At 42.8% G+C, this 22,946-nt stretch overlaps 1 protein-coding gene across 1 annotated transcript in view; it reads right to left on the reverse strand.

The window, feature by feature from the left end:
• Positions 1-2,668: 2,668 nt before the first annotated feature.
• Positions 2,669-22,946, reverse strand: part of znf385d (zinc finger protein 385D) — a 29,178-nt gene continuing 8,900 nt past the window's right edge. The window contains exons 3-8 of the mRNA XM_030784829.1: positions 14,017-14,124; positions 10,899-11,067; positions 4,793-5,068; positions 3,996-4,177; positions 3,390-3,491; positions 2,669-2,905 (exon numbers count right to left, since the gene is read on the reverse strand). Coding sequence (XP_030640689.1) covers positions 2,669-2,905; positions 3,390-3,491; positions 3,996-4,177; positions 4,793-5,068; positions 10,899-11,067; positions 14,017-14,124 — 1,074 coding nt within the window. The remainder of the gene's footprint in view (positions 2,906-3,389; positions 3,492-3,995; positions 4,178-4,792; positions 5,069-10,898; positions 11,068-14,016; positions 14,125-22,946) is intronic.

The following is a 22,946-nucleotide window of genomic DNA, read 5'->3' on the forward strand; positions in this document are numbered from 1 at the left end:
CATTACTATGACTGATCATACCAGTCATTGGAAGTGCTCCAATACTTCGAATCCTGATTAAAATCCCAGAGAGCTCCTGATGAAAACTCTGTCAGCATGATCCATGGAATTCCTTAGCCAGGGCATGTTTGATACATGAGACAAGCATTCGGCTCATTGTGTAACGTTGCCTTAAAGAGCTTTGTTGCCGGGAGAACAGGACGGAGCGCGGTCGAAACCTGGAGGAGGAAAACCAAAAAAAAAAAGACATTCAGCTCCCTTAGGATGAACAGCTGAAGCTTTTTTTTCTCTCTCTTTTTTCTTTTTTTTTTTTTCCTCCAGGGATTTTCACCTGAGCTTCCAACCCATCCGTTTTTCTGTGTGTATTATTCCTGGTCATTCGAAGAGAAGGATGTAGTTTGTAAACCTGTCTTACGCTTCAAAGAATGGGAATTCTAAACGCATTTCCAAAAATAGTTCTTGAACCTGGGATTAGCGGCAGGTTCCAAAGACAGAGGAACATTAGCATCCATCACATGCAATTTTAGTCATTCCAAAAAGGGAATAATGTCTAACATGGAAAAGACATTTAAAAAAAACCATTATTACAGTAAATGTCTACACAGTTTCTTCAGTTCATGGCTTCTTAATAACATTATTAGTATTTCATCTTGTCATGAAAACATTTTATGTTACATGTATGGGTACTTAAAAGATTCTCAGGTTTGATTCTAAGCAGTGCTATCTGTTGTGGTCTGCTCTTATATGGGTCTGTTTTAATCCGGTTTAATCTCCCAGTCTATGGTGATTTGGACGGGTACGATGCGATCCGGTTTAGCAAGCGTGTTTTTTTTTTTTTTTTCCCTCCGGGGATTGGGTGGAAACCTGCGGTTGTCTATGTCAGACTGCAGATAGCTTTCTGGAAGAGTCCACAGGACACATCGGATTCCCCCCTTTGCAGATGTTCGTGATTATTGCCTCAGCAAAAAAGAAGAAAAAAAAAAAAGGAGTAAGTAATAGGTGCAAGATGCTGCCAGTAATCCCATTCAACCAGTTCACTATTTGCTCATCAAGACGCCATTCTGTTGCTTTTGGAATAAGACGGTTGCTAGACATGTGTCATGAAGAAACTTGCTGCTTGGGGTTTGTAGGCACAAATGAGTCAAATTTGACGACTGACGTAAAAGAGAGAGAGCGAGAGTTCAAGTAAAGTTCTTCAGAGCGGAATGTTTTGGGTCACCTTCCACATGGTGACTTATGGGATTTGACAAATAAGATTCATACACATGCAAGAAATGTCAAAATGTAAAATTGATAGGAACAGAATTTCCTGAGGGCTGCAAATTGGCTCCAGACTTAGACGTAGGGAGGTTGTTTTCAAGAGAGAGTTCCCCCTATGCATTGGCCAAAATTTGTTCGCTACGTTAAGGAGTGTTTCTCAATCTAGACCTTGTTGCATTGCAAAAGAGACAGTAAGATTAATGTACGTTGTTAATGTAATCTAGTGCCTTGTTATTGCTATCAACCAAATAATCAAATTGAAGCCAAAGAACACAATAAAGAACTTAATTGAAAGAATGTATCTATAAAAACAATCAAGTTTCACTCCCTCTCTTTGTGTGTGTGTGTGTGTGTGTGTGTGTGTCTGTGTGTGTGTGAATTCAGTTGTAGATGAAACAACTTTAACAAAGTAAGACTTTTTTTTATTTGAAATTATTCATCGTTTTTTTTCACATTGCAAGATGAGACAAACAGCTTTTTTTGTGGTCCCTTGGGCAGGTATTCCGATCATTAAGATTTCTGCATGGATAGCTTAAAGTGAAAGGCTGGTCTACACAAACAAACACGCACACACACACACACACACACACACACACACACACATACACGCGCACACACACACACACACACGCATACGCACACGCACACGCACGCACACACACACACACACACACACACACACACACACACACACACACACACACACTCCTGCAAACATTTACATCCTATTTTTATCTGCAAAGTAGGCATCCCACTACACTTTATCTGGCTTAGAAACAATTCAGCAGGATTTGGAAAAGACTCACATATTCTTTACATCCCACGTAACCACAGCTGCGTATAGCATGTGTACACACACACACACACACGCACACACACACACACACTGACAATAACAAACAAATACAGTACACTTACAGGAAGGGGAAATACAACAGGATTTAGCCACGTAAAGCCACCTAAGACATGTACAGGTGAGGAGTTTTTAAAGTGCAACCAGCAAAGTGGGCAGGAGCCTTGTTTTCTCTTCTCCAGTCTGTTCTCAGGACTAGTCTTTCCATAAATGACTCACTTACTTGGAGGAGCTGTATCCGTTTGAAAAAAAAAGAAAAAAGGAAAAAAAAAAAGTATACTCCTAATACGTTTACAGCTTAGCGTCTGTGTGTCCCACACCAATGATGATGCATAGTTACCTGGCCTGGCTTTCTTTTTTTTTATTATTATTGCAGTAAAGTATCACAGGTCCTGTTTTGTTGTTTTGTTTCTTTGTTTTTTTTTTGTTTTTTTGAAGTGTCATTTGAGGAGAATTTCATCCTTGCTATTGGACCGATTCCACATAACAGTGCTGAGGGGGAAACCCGGTTCTTTGCCATACCAACCAGAACACAGAGGTCCAGATGCGAGGGGGTCAGTAAGGGGCAAACAGCAGTGGAGCGTGGGCGGTCCTTATAGGTCCGGGGGCGGGGCGAAGCAGCGCAGCGGGGAGGGACTGCGTCTGGAAGAGGGAGGGGCTATGGCTGGAGCGCAGCGGGAAGGCAGAGCTCGCAGCTGCCGCGGCTGCCGCGGCAACAGCTGCCAGTGGAGAGGGCACCATCCTGGCTGTGAGCGGCTGGCACAGGTCCTTACCCAGCGCCAACTTCACCTGCTGGGGGCATGAGATAGAAAAACGGGGGCATGGGTCTTTAATTCATATGCGTATTCAGCGGTCAAGGTTGGGTGACCAGGTACATACGTTTGGTTTTTTTTGGAAATTCATTCTTAAAGTCTAAAAGCTGTTAAATTAAATATAGATGTGAACGAGGTACGTATGCAACAGGTCTGATAAGGAAAGAAGCATTGTCAAATTTCAATGAAAATTTTTCTGTAAGCGTATTTTCAAAATAGTGCCAAGGACCACACTGAATGGATTTAAAAAAAATACTGCACTCTCAATCATTTTTACACACACACACGCACACACACACACACACACACACATATATATATATATAGAAAACTGTAATGAACTGTGAACAGTGTGTAGTTTGGAGGTCACCCCTTCGCTTCTCTCACTCTTTGGCTCCTGCAGTGAGTTTTTTTTTTTTCCTTTTTAAAAAACGTACTCTGCTAATACCCCTTGTGGAACGTACCGACTGTTTGGTCTGCCCTCTCTGGGGTTTGGTGTAGGGGCTGTATTTGGGCTTGGCTGGCTTCCCCGCCGCCCTGTCTTTATGCCGTCGACTGCTGATGTGCTGAAGGAGAAAGAAGAGAAAGAACGAGTGAAAGTTAAAGGGAAAAAAAAAACAGAAGGAGGAGGAGGAAGAAGCAGGTCGTAGGCGAACAATTGAACAACTGAAATGTTTGAAAAAAACCCTTCCATGTATAATGTCAGACCTGCTATATGTACATTGTTACATGTGGTTGGATATGCATATGCGAAACCACGGATGGTTGGTTACGTTACAAATACCTTAACAAATCACTGACCACGTTACTGGTGTTACTTAAGACAAAAAAAACCCCAAAAACAAAACAAAACAAAACAAAAAAACAAATAAAGAACAAAAAAAAAAAACACCACACACACATGCACATCCAAAAAAACCTTGAGTAAATTAGGGTTGTTGAAAATGTGGCTTTTTTTTTTGTTTTTTATGGGACTGTTTAACTTCGCGTTTTAATGCCAGTTTCACACACGCGCCCGCTTCCAAGTTTCAGACGTCATGTTTTGGGCGGGTGAGGAGAGGGTGTGTCACCTGTTTGAGCTGCGTCTCGGAGTTGACGTGCACGTCGCAGGTCTCACAGTGGAACGTCTTGTTCTGCAGGCCGGTGCAGGACTTGTTTGGGATGGTCAGTTTACTCTTGACTCCCGGCCTGGGGAAAGACTTGATGGATCCATTCCCACTCCTGGCTTCCAGCATGGTCTTATGTTTAGTGCCTGAGGTACACACCACACCACCCCACACCACACAACACAAAACAACAGTTAAAGTAACTGTTATTATTTCATACTGCCACTTTGAGCGGGTAGAGAAAAATCAGGGGTGTAATGGTGCTTGGATTTATTCATTTTTTATTTATTTTATTTCGGTCATCTGAAATGAATTACTCTGAGTATGAGAAAGTTTGAATATTCCAATTTTTTGTTTTTATTTTTCAAGACAAAAACGGTTGAGGAATTAATACGAATTTCCATTGTATCGCGTTTTGCGATGTGGTGGAGCTGTGTTTGAGATATGATCGTAAAGAGTGTTTTTGGAGTCTTAAAACTAAGTTCCCCAAAGCTTTAATTCATCCCTTAGTCCAAGACTCCTTTAGTTATAAGTATTACATCAGATTACTTAATCCAGGTCAGACCCTCTCCCCATCTTGTTATCCCAGTTGCCTGAATGTAATCCAATGCGTCCTTAAACCAGTTAAGACAAACTTAAATCCAGCTTAAACCACCTTCTTTTTTTTTTTTTACTTTAATTCAAGTCAAACAAACTCTCTATTGCACGGCCCCATGGGAAAGATTCCAGCAGACAGCACGTGGTTCGTTACAGGCTCTCACCGCTGTTGTGTGCCTCTAGCTGGGAGGCGGAGTTCACCGCCACCTTGCAGAGGGAGCAGTAGAGTAACCGTCTGGCTTTCTCCTCCTCCGTCTCGGCCTCGGGTTCCGTTCCCGCCTCAGGTTCCGCAGGCGGCGCGGGTTTGGGCGCAAGCGACGGGCCCTCGTCCAGCCCCGACACTGAGGTAGGCTCCGCCCCCACACCACCGCTGAATCCGGGTGGGGGTTCTGGTGAGACGGAGGGGGACGTTGGCGTAAGGACCACACCAGGATTACCAGCTACGGAAGAATAAGAAAAGAGTATCTCAGTGAAATTTTGTGTTATGACACGTAATCCCACCATGGGGCCTACTCACTGACCCCTTACAGATATGTCCACATTTGACCCTCTACAAAACCAGTGACCAGTAGTCAGTGATTGGTTAAGGGATTTGTCATGAACCAATCATTGTTTATCTTACCGATTTGAACATTCACATAATATGAGCATGTGTAAATGATGTCAGTCAAGCTGGGCCTTAGAATTTGTTTTGTTTTTGTTGTTGAGTTGATGTAATGATGAACATCGGTACCAAATGTTTGCTTTAACGGACTGACTTATGAAGTAAACTATTAGAACATATGCTCCACAGATGAGCATCCAAATATCAACAGGATCACACGTATCTTGCCAAATTCTTTGGAATAAATCTTCCCTCTTCGCTCCGAATACGTTTTTTTTTTTTTTTAACAGTAGGTGAATTAGCTGTTCGGCGGCATTCGTTTTTCTAAGGTAAAATAATATTACTTCGATGCCCGACCCACAAAAAAAAAAAAAAAAAAAAAAAGACGCAAGCAGCGGATAATTGTGTCAGGAAAAAAAAAAGAAAAAAAAATTGAGATTGATGTTTTTGTCTGTCAATAGAACCTAATGCTGTTGGCAGCCAAATTAATTGTTCAGAATAAGATAAAGTGCCATACGTCTCTCACAGGATGAGGTTTCGGGCCTGCAGCGCGCACTGATCAATGTCAGTGGGTCTGGCTGCTTTGGACAGTAATAACAAGCCGGGCAGTATGTGCAGTCTCTTCATCTTGGCTCACGAGGTCCGAATCGATATTGAATTATGATGTTCTATTTTTGTGAGCCATTAAATGGGCTTCTTATTTATCCCACTGTGGCTCCTCCAGACCCGCCAAAGGATCTTTAAAAGAAGTGGATCGCGAGCGAGCGAGCGCACACACACGCACACACACACACTCGAGCGTACGCATACGCACATACAGGTTTGACTGTGTGGTGTCGTTGGGAGAACAGAAGGGCACACCCCCTGCCAATCTTCTCAGGTCCACTCTCAAACCCTGCCTGTTCACCAAATGGTTTTCCGGGCCGGCCAACTGCGATTTAGCCCCGTGAAGCTTTTTTTTTTTTCTTTTTTCCGTTTTTTTTTTTCTTTGTGACACCTGCTAGAGCAGCTAATCTGGGCATTTTTTTTCCTTAACTGCAAAGAAGAGAGGCCGTTATTGGCAACAGCTAGCCTGTGGACTAGGACAGTCTGTACATCGTCTAAATGACTTTGGCATCTGGGAGCCAAATGGGTGACGGATACAGGAACACTGTGTTCAGTGATCATTGGTTCAGTAATCTAGGCCATCACCCAATTGTAACCAATAGTCAAGCACTCAGAATGAGCTGAAAAAAAACAGACCCTTGAGAGACCTGCCTTCTCTCGAATGAAGAGAGATCATTGGTTCAAGCTAGATGAAGTCCAAATCCTTAGTCCAATCAGCGAATGAACCTCTAGCTCTAAAACCAGTGCCGCTGTAGCTCTAAATGACCACTTCACCTCAGACAATATCTTATATCATTTTAGAATTTTAGAAACTTATGGAAATTAGACATTTTTATAAGACTTTAAATGGGCTTTGGTTAAATGCAAATTAGACATAAAAAGGGAATCGTTTAAATGTGCCTAAAATGGAGATAGGAGTGAAAATGGTCTAAATGCGTAACACTCATCATCTAAGCAACATGGTTTCCAAACCCTGGAGTTTAATTACAGTTTTATTTTACATTGATTTTCTTTGAATTGCTCAGTTCATCAAGTCGAATGATTACTGTCGTTTAACAGGAGACTCACGTTGGTATCGGTGAAATAAACAGTTAAATACAATAAGACCACATTTATTTTCGCCCACTCTAACATCATCTTCTAACACATCCAGCCCACACAGTCAAGCACTGAAACATCCACCAGGTCAAATAGCCGCATATGAGCAGCCTTCCACCTACTATAAGGCATTACAAAACAGAAATGAGAGTGTGTGTGTGTGTGTGTGTGTGTGGCCAAAGTAAGTCCATACATTCGAGCGTGTGTGTGTGTGTGCATGTACATGTGAGCTCGTTGTTCATAAATCAATTAGAGCACTATTTGCCTTTGAAAACAAGTCGTTAAAGGCTACTTTTGGCCGGTGCGTCTCACTTTGATTCTCTGTCAGGCCTGGAGTAATCCATATCCCCACACACACAGACCTGACCGAGAAGGAGAGGAAGGAAGAAAGAGAGAAAGAGAGAGAGAAGAGACAGAGAGAGAGAGAGCCCAATTCCCTCCTCATTAATGACTATAATGGCTGTGATCAATCTATAGGCATGTGAGTGCTCCAGCTGACAGCTGGAGGTCTACAGTGAACACAGCGTTCACCTTTGATAAACGAGGGAGAAACGGAGGATGAACGAAAGAGAAAGAGACAAGGGTAACTCCGAACTGCCTCCCTCAAAGCGATGTTCTTTGACTTTTCCCTTCTCCCCGGTCCACGTCCGGGCCTAGTCCCTCCTGGTTCGCCGTTAGCGTCTCCTACGCGTCGTAATTACCTAGGCCGACAATAAGAAAGTGTGTGTGGGGCGGGGGGGTGCATCTCAAAGCCTTTCCAGTCTCGTTAGACCACGGAGCAATCAGAAAGGTTCCCATGAGTTCTGATTACATTTCTTAACGATGGTGGATTATTCACTTTAATTAAAACGATTAGGGTTCATTACATGCCACTGTGGCTTGTGAAATTCGTTCCCCGGAGAGCTTCATTCTCCCTCGGAGAATCCTTTTTTTCTTTTTTCTTTTATGTTAATTGTCCTAATCGTACGGCCTTCGGTAAAGGCTCGCAAATATTCACAGGAAATCTCTTTGAACAAATGGAATCCAAACTTTTGAGGTTTTCCAAAATGCAAGCATCAGGAATTCCCTTTCAGCTGTTCCCAGCTTGCCTCCTTGTTCTCACTGTCGGCCTAAACGTAAAACTTCTGTTCAAAGGGCCCATTTGGGGAATAATCGCTTTCTTGCAGGTGAGGAGTTGCTTTCATTCGCAGAGTCTTCAGCTCTGCCAGCTTTTGATGTGTTTGTTGGGTAAGGGCTTTTTCCAGCCCAGTGCTTGGTGAATGGCTGCTGTTTAGAAGACATCAGACATTGCGATGTCGTTGGTGGTGGCCAAACTGCAGCCTTTGCTTCCTTCTTTTTCTTTCCTTGTTCTCTCTGTCTCTCTCTGTCTCTCTCCTTTTCCTCTATCTCTGTCTCTCTCTGTCTCTCTCCTTTTCCTCTATCTCTGTCTCTCTCTGTCTCTCTCCTTTTCCTCTATCTCTGTCTCTCTCTCTCTGACTCTGGCCCTACTTTGCTTTTTCCTCCGTGTCTCTGACTTCGCTTCTGTCGTCCTTCTGTCACTCTCTCCCTCTTATCTTTGCGTCGACGTTCGTCTCTCTCTCTCTCTCTCTCTCTCTCTCTCGCTCTCTCTCTCTCTCTGTCTCGCTCTCTCTCTCTCTCTCCGTGTCTGTGTTTTTATATCCTTTTGTGTGTTGTTTATGCCCGTCTCTGCTGCTGTCCGTGTCTGTGACTGTGTGGTTCTGCCTCTATCTCTCGGCCCCTGTCTCCGTGCCTGACTTTGCTTCTGCGCCAGCTCCTCTATGCAGCTGTCAGGGCTGGCATTCCTCCCCTGACAATCTGCTCTTTAATAGCTAATATCAGGGTACATTTCCTGCAGCACTGGACTGGAACTGAAAGACGAAGGCCATGCTAGAGGCATCTATCTGAAACACACACACACACACACACACACACGCCGCCCACTAACAGACGGTTGCTGAGTCATCTTGTAATCTATAGCAACAATCTGTCTGTCCTCTGTCCATCTAAGGTCCAAATCAAGGCAAGGACGAACACGAACACACGCACACACACACACGCATACACACACACACACACAACACACACACAGACACACAACCATGCCCAGATAAATGACAGTCATAAAATGTTAACAAACCCATTAAACCAGAAACAAACACGATAAATGAACAACAAACGACTAGCACATCACCCCTCTCTCTCTCTCTTTCTCTCTCTCTCTCCCTATCTCTGTCTATCTCCCTCTCCCTCTGTCTCTCTATCCATTTCTCTCTCTCTCTTTCTCTCTCTCTCTCTCCCTATCTCTCCGTCTATCTCCCTCTCCCCCTGTCTCTCTATCCATTTCTCTCTCTCTCTCTCTCTCTCTCTCCCTATCTCTCTCTCTCACTCTCTCTCTCTCTCTCTCCCTCTCTCTCTCTTATCTGTAGCTGGTCTATTCCTCCTTGTGCCCTCTGTTTTTCATGACACAGGCTGATATAGGACCACATAAAGTCCAGATAAAGCATCTCTCTGACACTCCTCCATTCATCTCTCTCTGACATCTAAAGCCATTAATATTCATTAGCCAATGGCATTTTGACAAACAAAATGCTCACGCATATTGAGAACGAGGAGGTCGGGAGGACAAAAAAATAAATAAATAAATAAAAGCTGCTGGGCTCCGTTATGTCATTTGGTGGAATTTTATCAGTTTTATCAGAGCCCAGCACAATTACATACTCCCTGTTCTTTTTTCTTTGGGGGGGGGGTCATTTTGACTTGCTTTTATTTTCTGTGGGCCTTTTTTTTTTTAAATACCAACAATGCAGGTACAATTTTTCCACAGATAAAGGCGCATGTTGGCACAGCCCCTGCTATGTGGCGACGGCCAGCATTTCAATCTTGCATTCAGGGAGGTTCTCTGCCTTCGAGCGGAGAGACAGAGACAAAGAAAAGAAAACCGAAATCGGTTTTGTGACGGCTGTGACGCGAGCGTGTGCAGAAGATTCTGGAAAAGGTCCAAAGTTCTGACCGTGATGCATTTCCTCTCATTTGGTCCTCTCGTTTTTCTCGGCCATTTAAAAAAAAGCACAAACTAATTACACCAGTCTCAAACGTTTAGAGCGAGGGCCTAGCTATAAAAAATCAAAACAGTGACTCTGTGGAGACGTTTAACGAAGGGATTTCAAGAGGAATTTTTATCCCCCTTTTAAGTCCTCCGGTCACACCTGTGCCATAAACCCCTGGTAAATTAGAACCAGTGTTTGGAACTAGTACGGATAAAAAAAAAAAAAAAAAATAGAATAAATTACTGCTCAGGGAACAAGCTCCAAACATGTGTTAGGTGTGTTTAAGTCAGAAAGTGCTGATGAACACAACTTGGTACTCAAGGGTTTGATCCAGCAGGGAGGGAGTCTAGCCTCTGTATCGCCAATAAAGCCAGACAGAGAAAGAAAGGTTTACTTAGCTCCATTAAGGCACTGATAAAGAGTCTCGGTTAAGTGAAAGAGTGATCTATAAAACTGCCCAGAAAAGGTATGTTTGCATTGCTTGTTTATGTACGGTGAACTTGAGGTCAAGAAAAACTTTGTGCAGTGCCTTACATGGTGAACAGAACCATTTTGTGCTAACAAACGCTAACAGTGTTTAGTTGGAGCCGGAGCGAGTAACACACGCCGCTATGCGACACCTAGCTATACTGATGCAAGAGGCAGCGTACGGGTCTGGTAAGCTAATTAAAAAATGCAACACTGCGGTCATGAACACATTAGTCCCTCTTTCCATTACAGAGAGAGGTGTTTTCCCTGCCTGCCCACTGGAAAAAAAAGAAGCGTGAGAGACACCATTTTTTTTGTCAGTCAAGTGCAACTTGATAAGTTTCAGTGTAGTTTCCAGAACTCAGTCATCCAAAAACTAAACGAAGTTAACAGTACAACGCAATAAACCGAAGAAATGTAAAGATATTTGAGGGTAAACATGTGTACCTTTTCTATCAGTGTTGTTGGACAGTGCTAAGGTAGAGAAGCTCTTTGAGGGTTCCTTGTTGGCCGTTTCTCTGGTGATCACCGTGGTTTTCTGCTTGCATTTTGGGGCGTCCAGGGATTTAAGCCTCTTGGCGTGTTTGGTGCCTTTGTAGTGGGCCAAGGCTTGGCTCTGTGGAAAAGACAGACAGTAGGCCCATCCAGGAAAGGGGGGGGGGGGGGGGGGGCGGGGGGAGCAGAGAGCGTGTTACTAACAACAGACAGAAGCAGAAAGGCGACGAACCATGAATAAAAGAGCTGCTAGTACCCGGGTCACCGTGCTACACTATCATGTCTATATTTATATGAACATCACAGGCTTTCCATCTGCTTATACATGGGGGTTTGAAGATGACAACATAGCAGCGGTTACTTCTCCCGTAAAGCATTTGATCTCCATCATCTAAGCAAGCTCGTGAAAGATGAATTTCGATCCCTTTAAAAAAAAAAATATGTTCATAAAATCTCTCTATGATCTCTAGACGGATAGAGTGATTTAAAGGTGGAGGAAACTTAACAATGAACAAATGTTAAAATAAGGTCTAAGACAGAGAGTGAGATTCTCTCTTTAACTCTATTCCTATTGGGGTAGGATGTCATTATGTTATGACAGAACAACCCCCACCCCCCACCCCCCACCCCAAGCCTCTCACTTCTGTTGTCACGGAAACAAGTCTTTTAATAATGTAGAGGAAGACCGTCAGACACTCCTAATTCACACTGACATCCGAAACGGCCTTCAAAGCGCGTTCCTTATGACTCGCTCAGACTGGGCCATAGGTAAAGACTTTCAGCTGCCCTTGTTTACTTCAATGCTCTCTTCCAGCCGACCTGCCTGCGTGACATTGCCTTCAGCAGGACGGATGCTATCAGGAGAATCCCAGACACCTTGTAGAATAAATAAGAACCATCTACTCCCCGACAAACGGTGCCAGACAAGCGTGCGGCAGAAAACCCGAACGACTTCGACTGGAAACCATGGAGACCGAGATAAATGCTTATCTCACCTGTTTTTCTGTTTTTTTTTACTGTTAGCGGTAGAGAAGCCATATTTCTTAAAACTCTCGATTTAAATGAGGGAGGAAATGACAATGCAAGACGACTTTGAGAGAGCAGAACGCTGTTCTCTCCCGTGGTTATAAATGGCTCTGGATGGAGTGTGCAGTGAGACGGCGGGCTGAGAAAATCATATGGATTTAGATTGTGGAGATTTATAAATAACGCTTCATTAGACGTGCATATTATCATGAAAATAGTTCAAACATGAAGATAAATGTGTTGTTATGTGCGGTGCCTCAGTCAACCATACAATGAACCAGTCAATGAGAGAGAGAGAGAGAGAGGGAGAGAGAGAGAGAGAGACAGCGACAGAGAGAGAGAGGGAGGGAGAGAGAGAGAGAGAGAGAGAGAGAGAGAGAGAGAGGGAGAGAGAGAGAGAGAGAATGAGGGATAAAGGGGAGGAGAGAGGGGTATAGAGAGAAAAAGAAAAGCACAGAGATAGAAAGAGAGAGAGAGAAAGAGAGAGAGAGAGAGAGAGATGGGAGGTGTGGTAGGGATTTTGATATGGTTGAATGTTTGGCATAATATAAGTCGCAATCAATCTTTCATTAGAGCCACGATATGAAAGAAATGCTTTAGCGACATTTGCAGTCAGACACGGCGCTGACAGCGGATACAGGGAAAAGGAGAATCATTCCTCCTCAGTGAACCTTTAACTACGACAGGCACCTGCGATGAGACTCAATTAAACTGGGCTATCAGTCAGTCATCGCTAAGCAAATTAGCACCGTTCTCTCCCGACAGCATCGCTCACAGTGAATATCAAAGCCACTTTGCCTTAGATCAAAATAATCACTACTTTCTGTTACATCCACGCCGTGTGTATAATTTACATATGGAATAAAACTGAAGAACCAGAAGAAAGAACAGGCAGATGACGTACACGAAAGGCAAAAAAAAAATGTGATAATTTCTTTTTTGTTTACTTAAAAAAAAAAAAAAAAAAAAACAAAATCAAAAAAGAACCCAATGATTGAGCACTCAGTCAGTCACTCATCATGAACAAAACATTTCCTTTTCACGTGTTAGGATATTTGGTAGCTAACAATTCTCCAACCCCAGGTCACTCTCTCTGTTTTTTTTTTTTATCGCTTTAAATTGGTGCTCTTCCGCAAATACGCAGCAGTAATGAGATGGTCTGGATGAGGACTAAAGTTCTTTTCAGTGGCTCTGTGATTTGAATGTAAAATCTCTGCAGAGGCCTTCCCGTGCTGCAGGGAGAGACAGCATAGGTAAACAGGAGACACCCCCCCCCCCGTCTGTCGCCGTGGTAACAGGGGTTGATTGATGGCTCTGATGGATGATGATTATCTTCAGATAGACCTCAATGTGAAGGATATTATAACTCCTTGGAGAATAGTAACTGACAGTAACAGAATAAATAGCTCATTCAACTTGAAGGGAACAGGCCCAGAGAGAGAGGGAGCGCCGGGGGGGGGGGGGGGGCTGCTGTTATATAATCCTGGTTGGATTAAATACCTCCAGTGAAATGACCCCCTCCCCATAAGAAAGAGAAAAATTTCCTTGAACTCCAAACGACGGTCAATCAGTCATTAGAGCAAATGGCAAGAAAAACAAAAGACAGCAAATTTGCATTCTTGACAGAGAATAGATTTCATATTTCATCTCTTGCCCATTAACTCCTACTGTAATGATTACAATTATGAAACAATTTATAGTTCTTGTACTAATGCACATAAAAAGCTATGGCCCAACTATTTTTGACAGCTTTTATACCGTAACGATTCTTTTCACATAACCTAGGTGCTGTTGCACGGATAAGAAATGGTAAAAACAATGTCATTTGTAAAATGTCAGTGTGTTATTACACAGTAACTTCACTCTAACCCATTATGACCACTTCGTAGTCCAGTTTGAACCTGCGAATGTGTAAACAACATCCAGTTAAATATAAACAGCGAGAAAGAGTCAGCCGTGAAGAGATAAAAGTGAACGTGCCACTGACCTACATATAAAAGTCTGATTGGGTCGTTTAAGGGAAGCTAAGATTAGCTCCACCCACCTGTGAGTTAAACCTCAGTTGGCACACGCTACATGAAGCGTATTTCCTTTTAGACGATGTCGGCGCCCCAAACGTGTGATGTACCACAGCTTTCTGAATTGGGTCCATCTACAGTGCAAGAGAGAGAGAGAGAGGGACAGAGAGAGAGAGAGAGAGAGAGCGAGAGAGAGAGAGGGAATATCTAATTAACATTATACACTACAGCAGTCCGTGAATGTTAACCTTTCAGCCCCTGTATCACTCCTCTCTCTGACTCCTATAATGAGATAAAGTGTAGCCAGAGGCTGAAAGAGAAAACATGACTTGGTTATTAAAAGAAAATGTGTAGTCTGAAGCACATTAAAGCCCCCTGATCCAAACCCCTTGTCACGCATACTCTGCAATCAACGTGCGGGAGGAGAGGCGGAGCCCTTTGTCGAGGTTGCCATGGGAACCTTAATCAAAATGATACACTTCGGAAAAGGCCTGCTCCAAATACAGGCCCTCGCACGCATGACGCCACGCCAGCTCCAGGCAACAGAATGTCCCGTGTTTACTGCAAACCAGATCCTGGATTCATTTACTGTCTCGGAGATATTACGAGTACATATAGTAAACGAGCAAAGTGACTGAAAATATTTCCGCGCCGATACTGTCAAAGTTCCTTTAAAAAGCGATTATAAACGGGACGTTCTGCAAAGCCGCTCTGAAACGTCAGGGTTCAGTGATAAATCAGAAACGTCAAGAGTTATGCAGCGTCTCTGTAAAACAGCCAACCAGATGGTAAACTGTCCTGACATGAACTATGCATGCAACGAAGATAACAGTTTTCCACGAACTAATTTTTCGTCAGCTCCTTCGCTAATTGATGGCAACAGTCTGGTTCACGGTCTTGCGAATACTTACGCGATGAGTCAGGCTTTGAAGGCGTACGCGCCGTTTAGACACTTGTAAGTGGTTAAAGAAGGTGAATTAATCCAGTAAACAATCTTAAAAACCATCCAAAAGCCCAAAGTGGTTTTCATCAAACGCGCTACTGCCAGGACCAAAGGCTCCAAGTGGGAGAAAGGTGTCTGTTTTTACAGACGGTCAAAGGTATTTTCATACGTACACTACACAATTCATCTTCCAAGCACCACATAATCCGTGATTGATTCCTGTACTTAGCTCTTAATGGCATTGTCTCTTTCTTTCTCTGTAATCGTGAGAACAAGAAGTCCGTCCAAATGCCTATTTCTCCCCTAAATTTTCCATCTTTCTTTTCATTCTTTCTTTCTTTCTGTCTTTCTTTCTGCCTGTGCTGTGCGTTGTTTTGATGTGTGCGAGTTGATGGGGTAGACAGTTTTTAGTTTGGCTGCAGAGAAATGCAACCTAGATGTAAAGCAGAAACAGAGAGGCAAGCCAAGGATGTAACGAGAGCACTTAATTGCTATTAAAATAGCTGAGATGCACTGTGTGATGTGATATTTTAAAAAGAACCGAAAGACGACCATGCATGAAAATATTTCAGAGCAGAACAAGAAAAGCACTTTAATCTTTGTGTGAAAGAGAGAAAGAAAGAAAGAAAGAAAGAAAGAAAGAAAGAAAAGAGGAGAATTCTTCTGACTTATTTTGCTAGTCAGTAATCAAATGATTTCAGTTTCATGTAAACATATGACACATTGTTTCTTTAAATGAGCTGCAAAGAGTCTTTCATCATAGTTTTGGGGGAAAAAAAGAAAAAAACAACAAAAAAAAAACGTTATGTAATATAATTATAATATAAATCTCACAAGCCTGCGAGAGGGAAGATGACAGAAAAAAAAAAAAAAAAAGAAAAAAAAAAACTGGCATAAGATTTTTGGAAGTTCTGACCATGCACCTGGCCTGAGGCATTGCTGGGGAAACGAGGCTAATCGTGGGGAGGGCTGGAAATTCGAGAGAAGGAGAACATCTGTTAAGGAGTAAAAGATGACCACCCGCTGAAAGCATGCACTAAAAACCGCTCTGCTCTGCTCTTTCTCTCTCTCCCTCTCTCTCTCTCTCTCTCTCTGACATCAGCACACACCGTAAACATGGAAAAACAAATAAGTGCCACCAGACGACGACTGCTCTCTCACAGCCATCCAACACACACACACACTCACACACACACACACACACACACGCGCACACGCACACACACACACACACACACGCACGCACGCACACACACGCACACACACACACACACACTATTAAGTTATACAAAAGTAATCATCAGGGGATCAGTAATAAGTAGGGGGTTCAAAGTGACTGATTGGTGCACAAAATTACTTAATTATGAATAACACATGTTATTACACACGTTATTAACTACCAATTACTGTCAACTTGTCACTTCAGCCAGTGATCCAGACTTGATTTGGCAATGTTAAAATAAGATGAAATCACCATTTCCTTGAGTGTGCTTTGCCCGTGTAGGAGTTTAAAATCAAACTAATTTTGTTTGTTGACCTGTTTGGATGCCACCGCCAGACACTTATGGTTATTAGATGAAAAAGAAAAAAAAGGAAAAGGAATTGAAAATACGTTTTTTTTGAAAGTGAACAGAACAGACCTGTAAGAGCTTTAGTCTGTCTGCGCTTAATGGCACTAATACAAAACAGACGGGTCAGGGCGTGCACTTTTATAATTTCGTCCAACGGAGAGTGTGATCCTGTAACCACAGTTAGGCAGTGGAGTAATTATGTGTAAAATGAGGAACAAATTTCAAAAAATGACACGCTGGGTTTCCATACAACGTTTTTGTTTGTTTGTTTTTTTTTAACGGAAAGCTCCGTTACAGAAAGAAATTGCATGAAATGACACCTGTAAATTAATAATAATAATAATAAAAATAATTCTTCTTCTTATTATCATTATAATTATTTTTTTATAAAAGAATTATAAAACTTTGACCTATCAAACTATAAAATACTCTGTAGATCAATTCATGTTACCATGTCACCGTGATGTTACCAACAGCCCGTGGCCTAAGGGTTAGAGAAGCGGGCCCCTGACAGGTTGCCGGTTTGATTCCCAGGCCCGGCAGGAAAACATCCACGGCTGACGTGCCCTTCGGCAAAGCACTTAACCCCCAATTTGCCCCCGGGGGCAGGTGTGCTGCCCCTGCGCCCAGTGGTCACGCGTGCTCACTACTGGTGTGTAAGGACGGGTTAAATGTACAGGTCAAATTCACTGTGTGTGTGTGTGATCACGGAGATTTAATCTTTAATGATGACGTTTTTGGAGACCTCTGTGTATACTGTGTACACAAAGTGAGTACCAGTTTAATTATGGCCAATTCACCATTTTTTTTAATGTGGAAAAATACAAATATTTAAAAAAAAAATGAGGTCTCTCTTTTTTATTAACATGTTGCTTTATGCGGACTGTGATGTCATAATATCGGTAGGATGTTATGGTCAGGGATGGGGTCAGGGGTGGAGTCGGGGGCGGGGGGGGGGGGGGGGGGGGGGGGGGGGGGGGGGGGGGGATTTGGGCAGTATCTTCACATCAGTTTTATTACTTAAGTACTCGAATTTCATTTAAAAACGCATACAAACAGGCAACTCAAAGAAGAGTTGCCATCTACAATGCACGGTGCACCCGAAAGGCCCTCAGCATCGTGAAGAACCCTACCCACCCTTCCCACATCCACTTCACCCTCCTACCCTCTGGCAGGAGGTACCGGAGCATCCGTGCTGCCTCCACCAGACTATGCAGCAGTTTCTTTCTTCAGGCTGTGAGGTTCCTCAACAGTTTGAACACTCTCTGACCTCTCCTTTGCACAATAAACTGCACAACTGCACCTTTGAACAATCAACTGCACTAACTGCACAATCAATTGCACTAACACCCCAAACAACTCACCTACCTACCTGCACAATGCCAATGTTGTTGCCAGTAATTCACTGTCCGTCTCAGGTGTTATGTCTGTAGGTGTTATGTCATGTTATGTCTAGGTTTGAAATATGTAGGGTTTTTTTTTTTTTGTAGTTTTACTTTTTACTTACTTACTTAGTACTTTCTTTACCCAGTACTTTCTGTCTTTACTCAGTACTTCTGTTTTACTCAGTACTTTCTGTTGTCATATTTATACCCCCCCCTGTCTTTTTTCTTCTACCCTCCCTCAGTACTTATTGTGTGTATTTATTGTTTTATGTGGTATTTATTTGTTATTTGTTTTATGTGGCACTGTGGTCCTTGTGTAACGCAATCTCGTTCCCCTGTATGTATGAGACATGCATATGTGGAAATGACAATAAAAGCAGTCTAAGTCTAAGTTGGCTGATTCGATGGTTCGCGCTCTCTTTTCCCTCACTTTTATTTTTTACTTTCATATTAACACTCTCCTGAGTAAATTATAATGTGCTTAAAATGTACTGTTGTTGACTGCACATAAATTAAGCGCATCAAGGTGTATTAAGTCTGTGTTTATTTAATACATGGACTCAAATTCTTTAGTTTTGGATGGATTCTTTGGTCGTTAATGTTCAGTACATGTCATCCCTTATTAATCCGGATACATACCAAGTGCACAAATCATATTCACAATCTGTCAAAATATTTTTAAAATGTACTTCTGAAGTCAGTCTGCCCCACTAAATCAGAGATGGAACACTGTTTATTCCAAAATATCGTAAATTAATCTCATGAATATCATAAAAAGCCGTTTTGACCAATTGAGATGTCTAAGAGAAAAAAAAGAAAAGAAAAGAAAAGAAAATGGAAGAGAACCCAGAACGCTACCGTCCAACTTTCTTCACCCCTTTTTAAGCAAAATGACAGAGTCCTGATATCTTCTTCCTGACAGATGAAGCCAACCTCTAAAGATATGAATCTTCATCTTCACTCAAGTGCCATTTCCCAATTCCCTTTCAGGCACTCAACAACCCACTCTGCCAACTGTTCCAAAAAAGAGCGGCCCCGCTGCGATGTCGGTTTCGCAGAATTGAGATGTTTCCTTGACGTCTAGCATCTTTATGCAAAGTAAATGTGCCTATTCAAGAAGAAAAAATTTTTTAAAAAAAAGCCCCCGGGCGTCGGCCCACTCTCGACACCCCCTCTCCCCAACATACCCCCCCCCCCCGTCCTCTCTTCAGGATCTTGTCTCTTCTCGTTCATCTTCCGTCGCCGTGAGCAATACTGATGTGTTTCCCTGTCAAAGACCACTACCCTGCGACGGCTGGAGATAGCCACCGACGTAGCAGATAGGAGCTGACAGCTGACACCGTCTCGGCTGTTTGAGAGTTCACCGTTCCTGCCGCGACAGCGTTTTCATTCCACGGCGCCTCATCTCGTGACAAGACGAGATGAGAAGCGCCCATCGGTATTCTATACGGCGTGGCAAACCAGAAATTAAAAAAAAAAAAGAACAAAAGAAAAGATTTGATTCTAAGTGTAGGAAATGAGATTTAGTGTCAAGGATAATAGAAAGTTACGAATTGGCAAGGACGTTGGTGCTCCAACGGACTCGCCGTTTTTAGTTCACCAAAAAAAAAGAAAAGAAAAGAAAATATGTTCAGCTTTTGTTTTCAGTCTCAAAGCGTCAAGATTTACATAGCATCTGGGTATTTCTGTGTGCTTATTTGTAAGAACAGCAAACACTGCTTGTGGCTATCTCTGCAACAAAACCAGCCTGACAACCGCATCCCTAGTCAAATCAGCATAAACAAGAGGAACCGTTAAAATATTGATCAGCAGGCACACTCACACACTGTGTCAGAGTTAATTCATTTGGAAATTGGGGTTGCATGACTGGACAGAACTCCATCTAAAAATGTTCTAAATGATTCAAAACAGCTGAGTATGATTTTAAACTAAGAAGGGGGGGGGGGGCACAGACTGATCAACTCAGACTGCACCCTGAAGCCTATATGCAATGGCATTCGTATCTGGACTCACTTGCCATTTGCCAAAGTGGAATAAATGACCTGCCAAAGGTAATACCAGCTCCTATGTTCTCTCCAATTACACGGCTTGCGCGTAGGAATCAAAATCAGCTCGGCTATTGATTGTAACCCGCCGAAAATTTGCAATTCAGATACGCAACAGAACCTCGCCAAGGCAAGCTGATGAACAGCAAACCATTCCAGGTGTTGTTAACTGTATGTAACGTGTAACAGCAAAGAAGATCTACCAATGTAAAACCAGAAGGGCTAATCTGTCCAAGAGGCTACCACTCACTTCTGAACAAAGTATGTGGTTAAAAAAAAAAACGAAAAAGAAAAAGAAAAGAAACACCTTTAGACAGGTCTAAACGAAGGTACTAACAAGCTGGAGGACTGATGTGTATGTCTTGCGAATAGCGGAGGAAAACAGTGTTTAATCACTCATTGGCTGCCTTGTTAAGTAGGCGGGCCCATGAAATAAAGACATACATTCCACTTACCACGACACTGACACAGAGGACGTTAACATCTAAATTCCACAATCTTCGCACGGTGGGTTATTCTTCTCCTTTTTTTAATTTTAGTCTCTTGCTTCAGTAATGTGGAGACATTCAGACTTCCTGATAATACCCCACTCTCGCTCTCTCTCTCTCCCCCCCCTTGTATGTGTGTTTGACTGTGTGTGTGTGTGTGTGTGTGTGTGTGTGAGAGTATGTTGGAGCCTTGGGGCCTGGTGAACTGATATATTAGCTCAGTAAATTTCTTTTAAGAACATCTCGGAACAGAAATCATCCTGGCTCTGCTCGTTTGAGAGGAATGAACTCGGAGAGGGGCTGAGAGGCATTACTCCATCTGTTGGGAAGGAAGGGAACTCGGAGACAGAAGACTGCTAGGAGCAGGGGATGATGGGTAGACGGCCTCCTCAGCAGTAGCTCTATTGAAATACTCTGTTCGTCTCTTTCCCCCTCCTGAACCACACACATGGGCACAAAGGGCTGGCCTGAATGCTCTGGAGACTACACACTGTGTTTCCTCTCTCTCTCTCTCCCCCTGTCTGTCTTTCTGTCTCCCTCTTTCTTTCTCTCTCTTCTTCAGCTGCATTAATGAAGAAAAGCAGCAGTCTACTGACCTTCTCTTTCCAGACTTGCCGAATTGTGTCTTTTCAGTCTTGTTTCCTCCAGATCTGTTTCAGTCACTGTTTCAGTTACTTCTCTTTATACCATGTAAAACTAATAGCTTAAAATAGCATGAATATGATTAATTATACTATACACATGTTTAATGGAATCTTGCTTGCTCTCTAAAGCTCTGCAACTGTGTACTCCAACTATCCCAGGAGCACTTTCATCTGCACCTTTCTCTCTATGTTTCTCCATGAGGGTGGAAATACAGTGGAGTTTCAAGCCTTGCACTTCACAATCACTAATCCCACACAAACCTCCCACACCGGTCTCTCATTGAATTGTTTACCACAGAAGTCAAGTATTAAGTATTTCAATACACAATATGAGAGAGAGGGAGAGAGAGAGAGAGACAGAGAGAAAAGAGGAACAGCAAACTACACTTTTTTTGTATTTTTTTTTTTTGAGAAGGACCAATAAAGCATTTTTTTCTGTTGACTGAAAAGAAAAAAAAAATCTGAATGCCATTTTTTTTAAGAATTCCTGTTCCGAGTGTCCTCGCCTCTAACTCTGTGAGACGAAACCCACACGGCAAGACACCGGAAAGTCCAGAACGTGTAGCGTGACATCAGAGATGAAGGCCTTCGTCTCTCTGAGAACAGCCTTTGATGTTTGCTGGTGGGGACTTGTCACAGTGTGATGTCAAGGTTCTAGAAAGCTAGTATGACTGAACATTGATGTGCGTGACCAGTGACAGTGGATCAAGAGATGCTTTTGACATCATGTGTCACTCACAGTGGATTCTTTACATTGCTTCGCCACATAATACAGTCCAGATGGCTTTTTATACCTCTGCCGCTAAGACTTTAAAACCCTGTCTCATAAATAACCTATGAGAAATCAATGTTTAGGTTTAACTGGCCCCTTAATAACCGAGGGGGGGGGGGGACATTTTCATAGTGTGGCATTCTTACTTCGTAGCTTCAAGCTTCTTACTATGCAGTAGGCCTGTTGTCAGCTGACAAGAATCTGACAATGTTTTATTACACAATATGAGTTGGAGCAGTTACCAAGACACTGTAGAGGCCAAACACCTGCTTAGTCCTAGTCTTACTACACCTTTTTTTTTTTTAGATAAACACAAACTGATTGATATTTTCGTTTTGTATGCTGTAGGAAACTTACGGAGCGTTGACAGCGGCAGCTCTGACTCTGTGTCAGCCACACGTCGTAAGGTTCAGGATGCAAAATACAAGGGTGGAGATGTAGATTAGAGGCTGGAAAATTATTTTTGAAGCTGAGTACGAATCGGACACCGAGGCTATTTACAGGTCCCAACACAGCTCAAACTTCATTAAAGCTTTACTGAACATGAACGCTGAACCTGAACATTTTTGCTGTTAAGTTTCAACCCGTCAGTAGTGTTACAACATGACGATCGTAAACCACTCAACTCTTGCTCACCAGCTTGCTGGTTATGTAAACAGACATCGCTGCAAACGTCACGACCAAACATGCCATAAGTGCAACATGTAATACAATGCATTCATTTTGGAACATAGCCTTCATATGACCTATGTTCCCTATCCGACTTTCGGGACCGATCAGGTTAGGGTCAAGTATCTACCCTCTAATGCCGAAACTGACTGTAAGTGTGCTGGTATAGCATTCTGAGAGCAGGACACACGTAACCGTAGGCTATCGGTTTAAACACGGGTAAAAATCTTGAAACTCGATACGGTCTCGTAAATCCCTGTGCGGAACTTGTCTCATGTTTGAGGACAGGAGTGAATTGCTCAAGGGACATGGTTGGGCAAAGATGGTTTTCATTAAGCTGCACTCCTTTGAGAAGTGTTGCAGGTGTAACGTGCTTGAATGATAGACCAGATGTCTCCGCTTTCACTGGGCTGTATACTGCCAAGCAGATGCTAACAAC

This window comes from Chanos chanos, chromosome 9 (assembly GCF_902362185.1).
Source record: "Chanos chanos chromosome 9, fChaCha1.1, whole genome shotgun sequence".
In the NCBI taxonomy this organism is placed as follows: domain Eukaryota; kingdom Metazoa; phylum Chordata; class Actinopteri; order Gonorynchiformes; family Chanidae; genus Chanos; species Chanos chanos.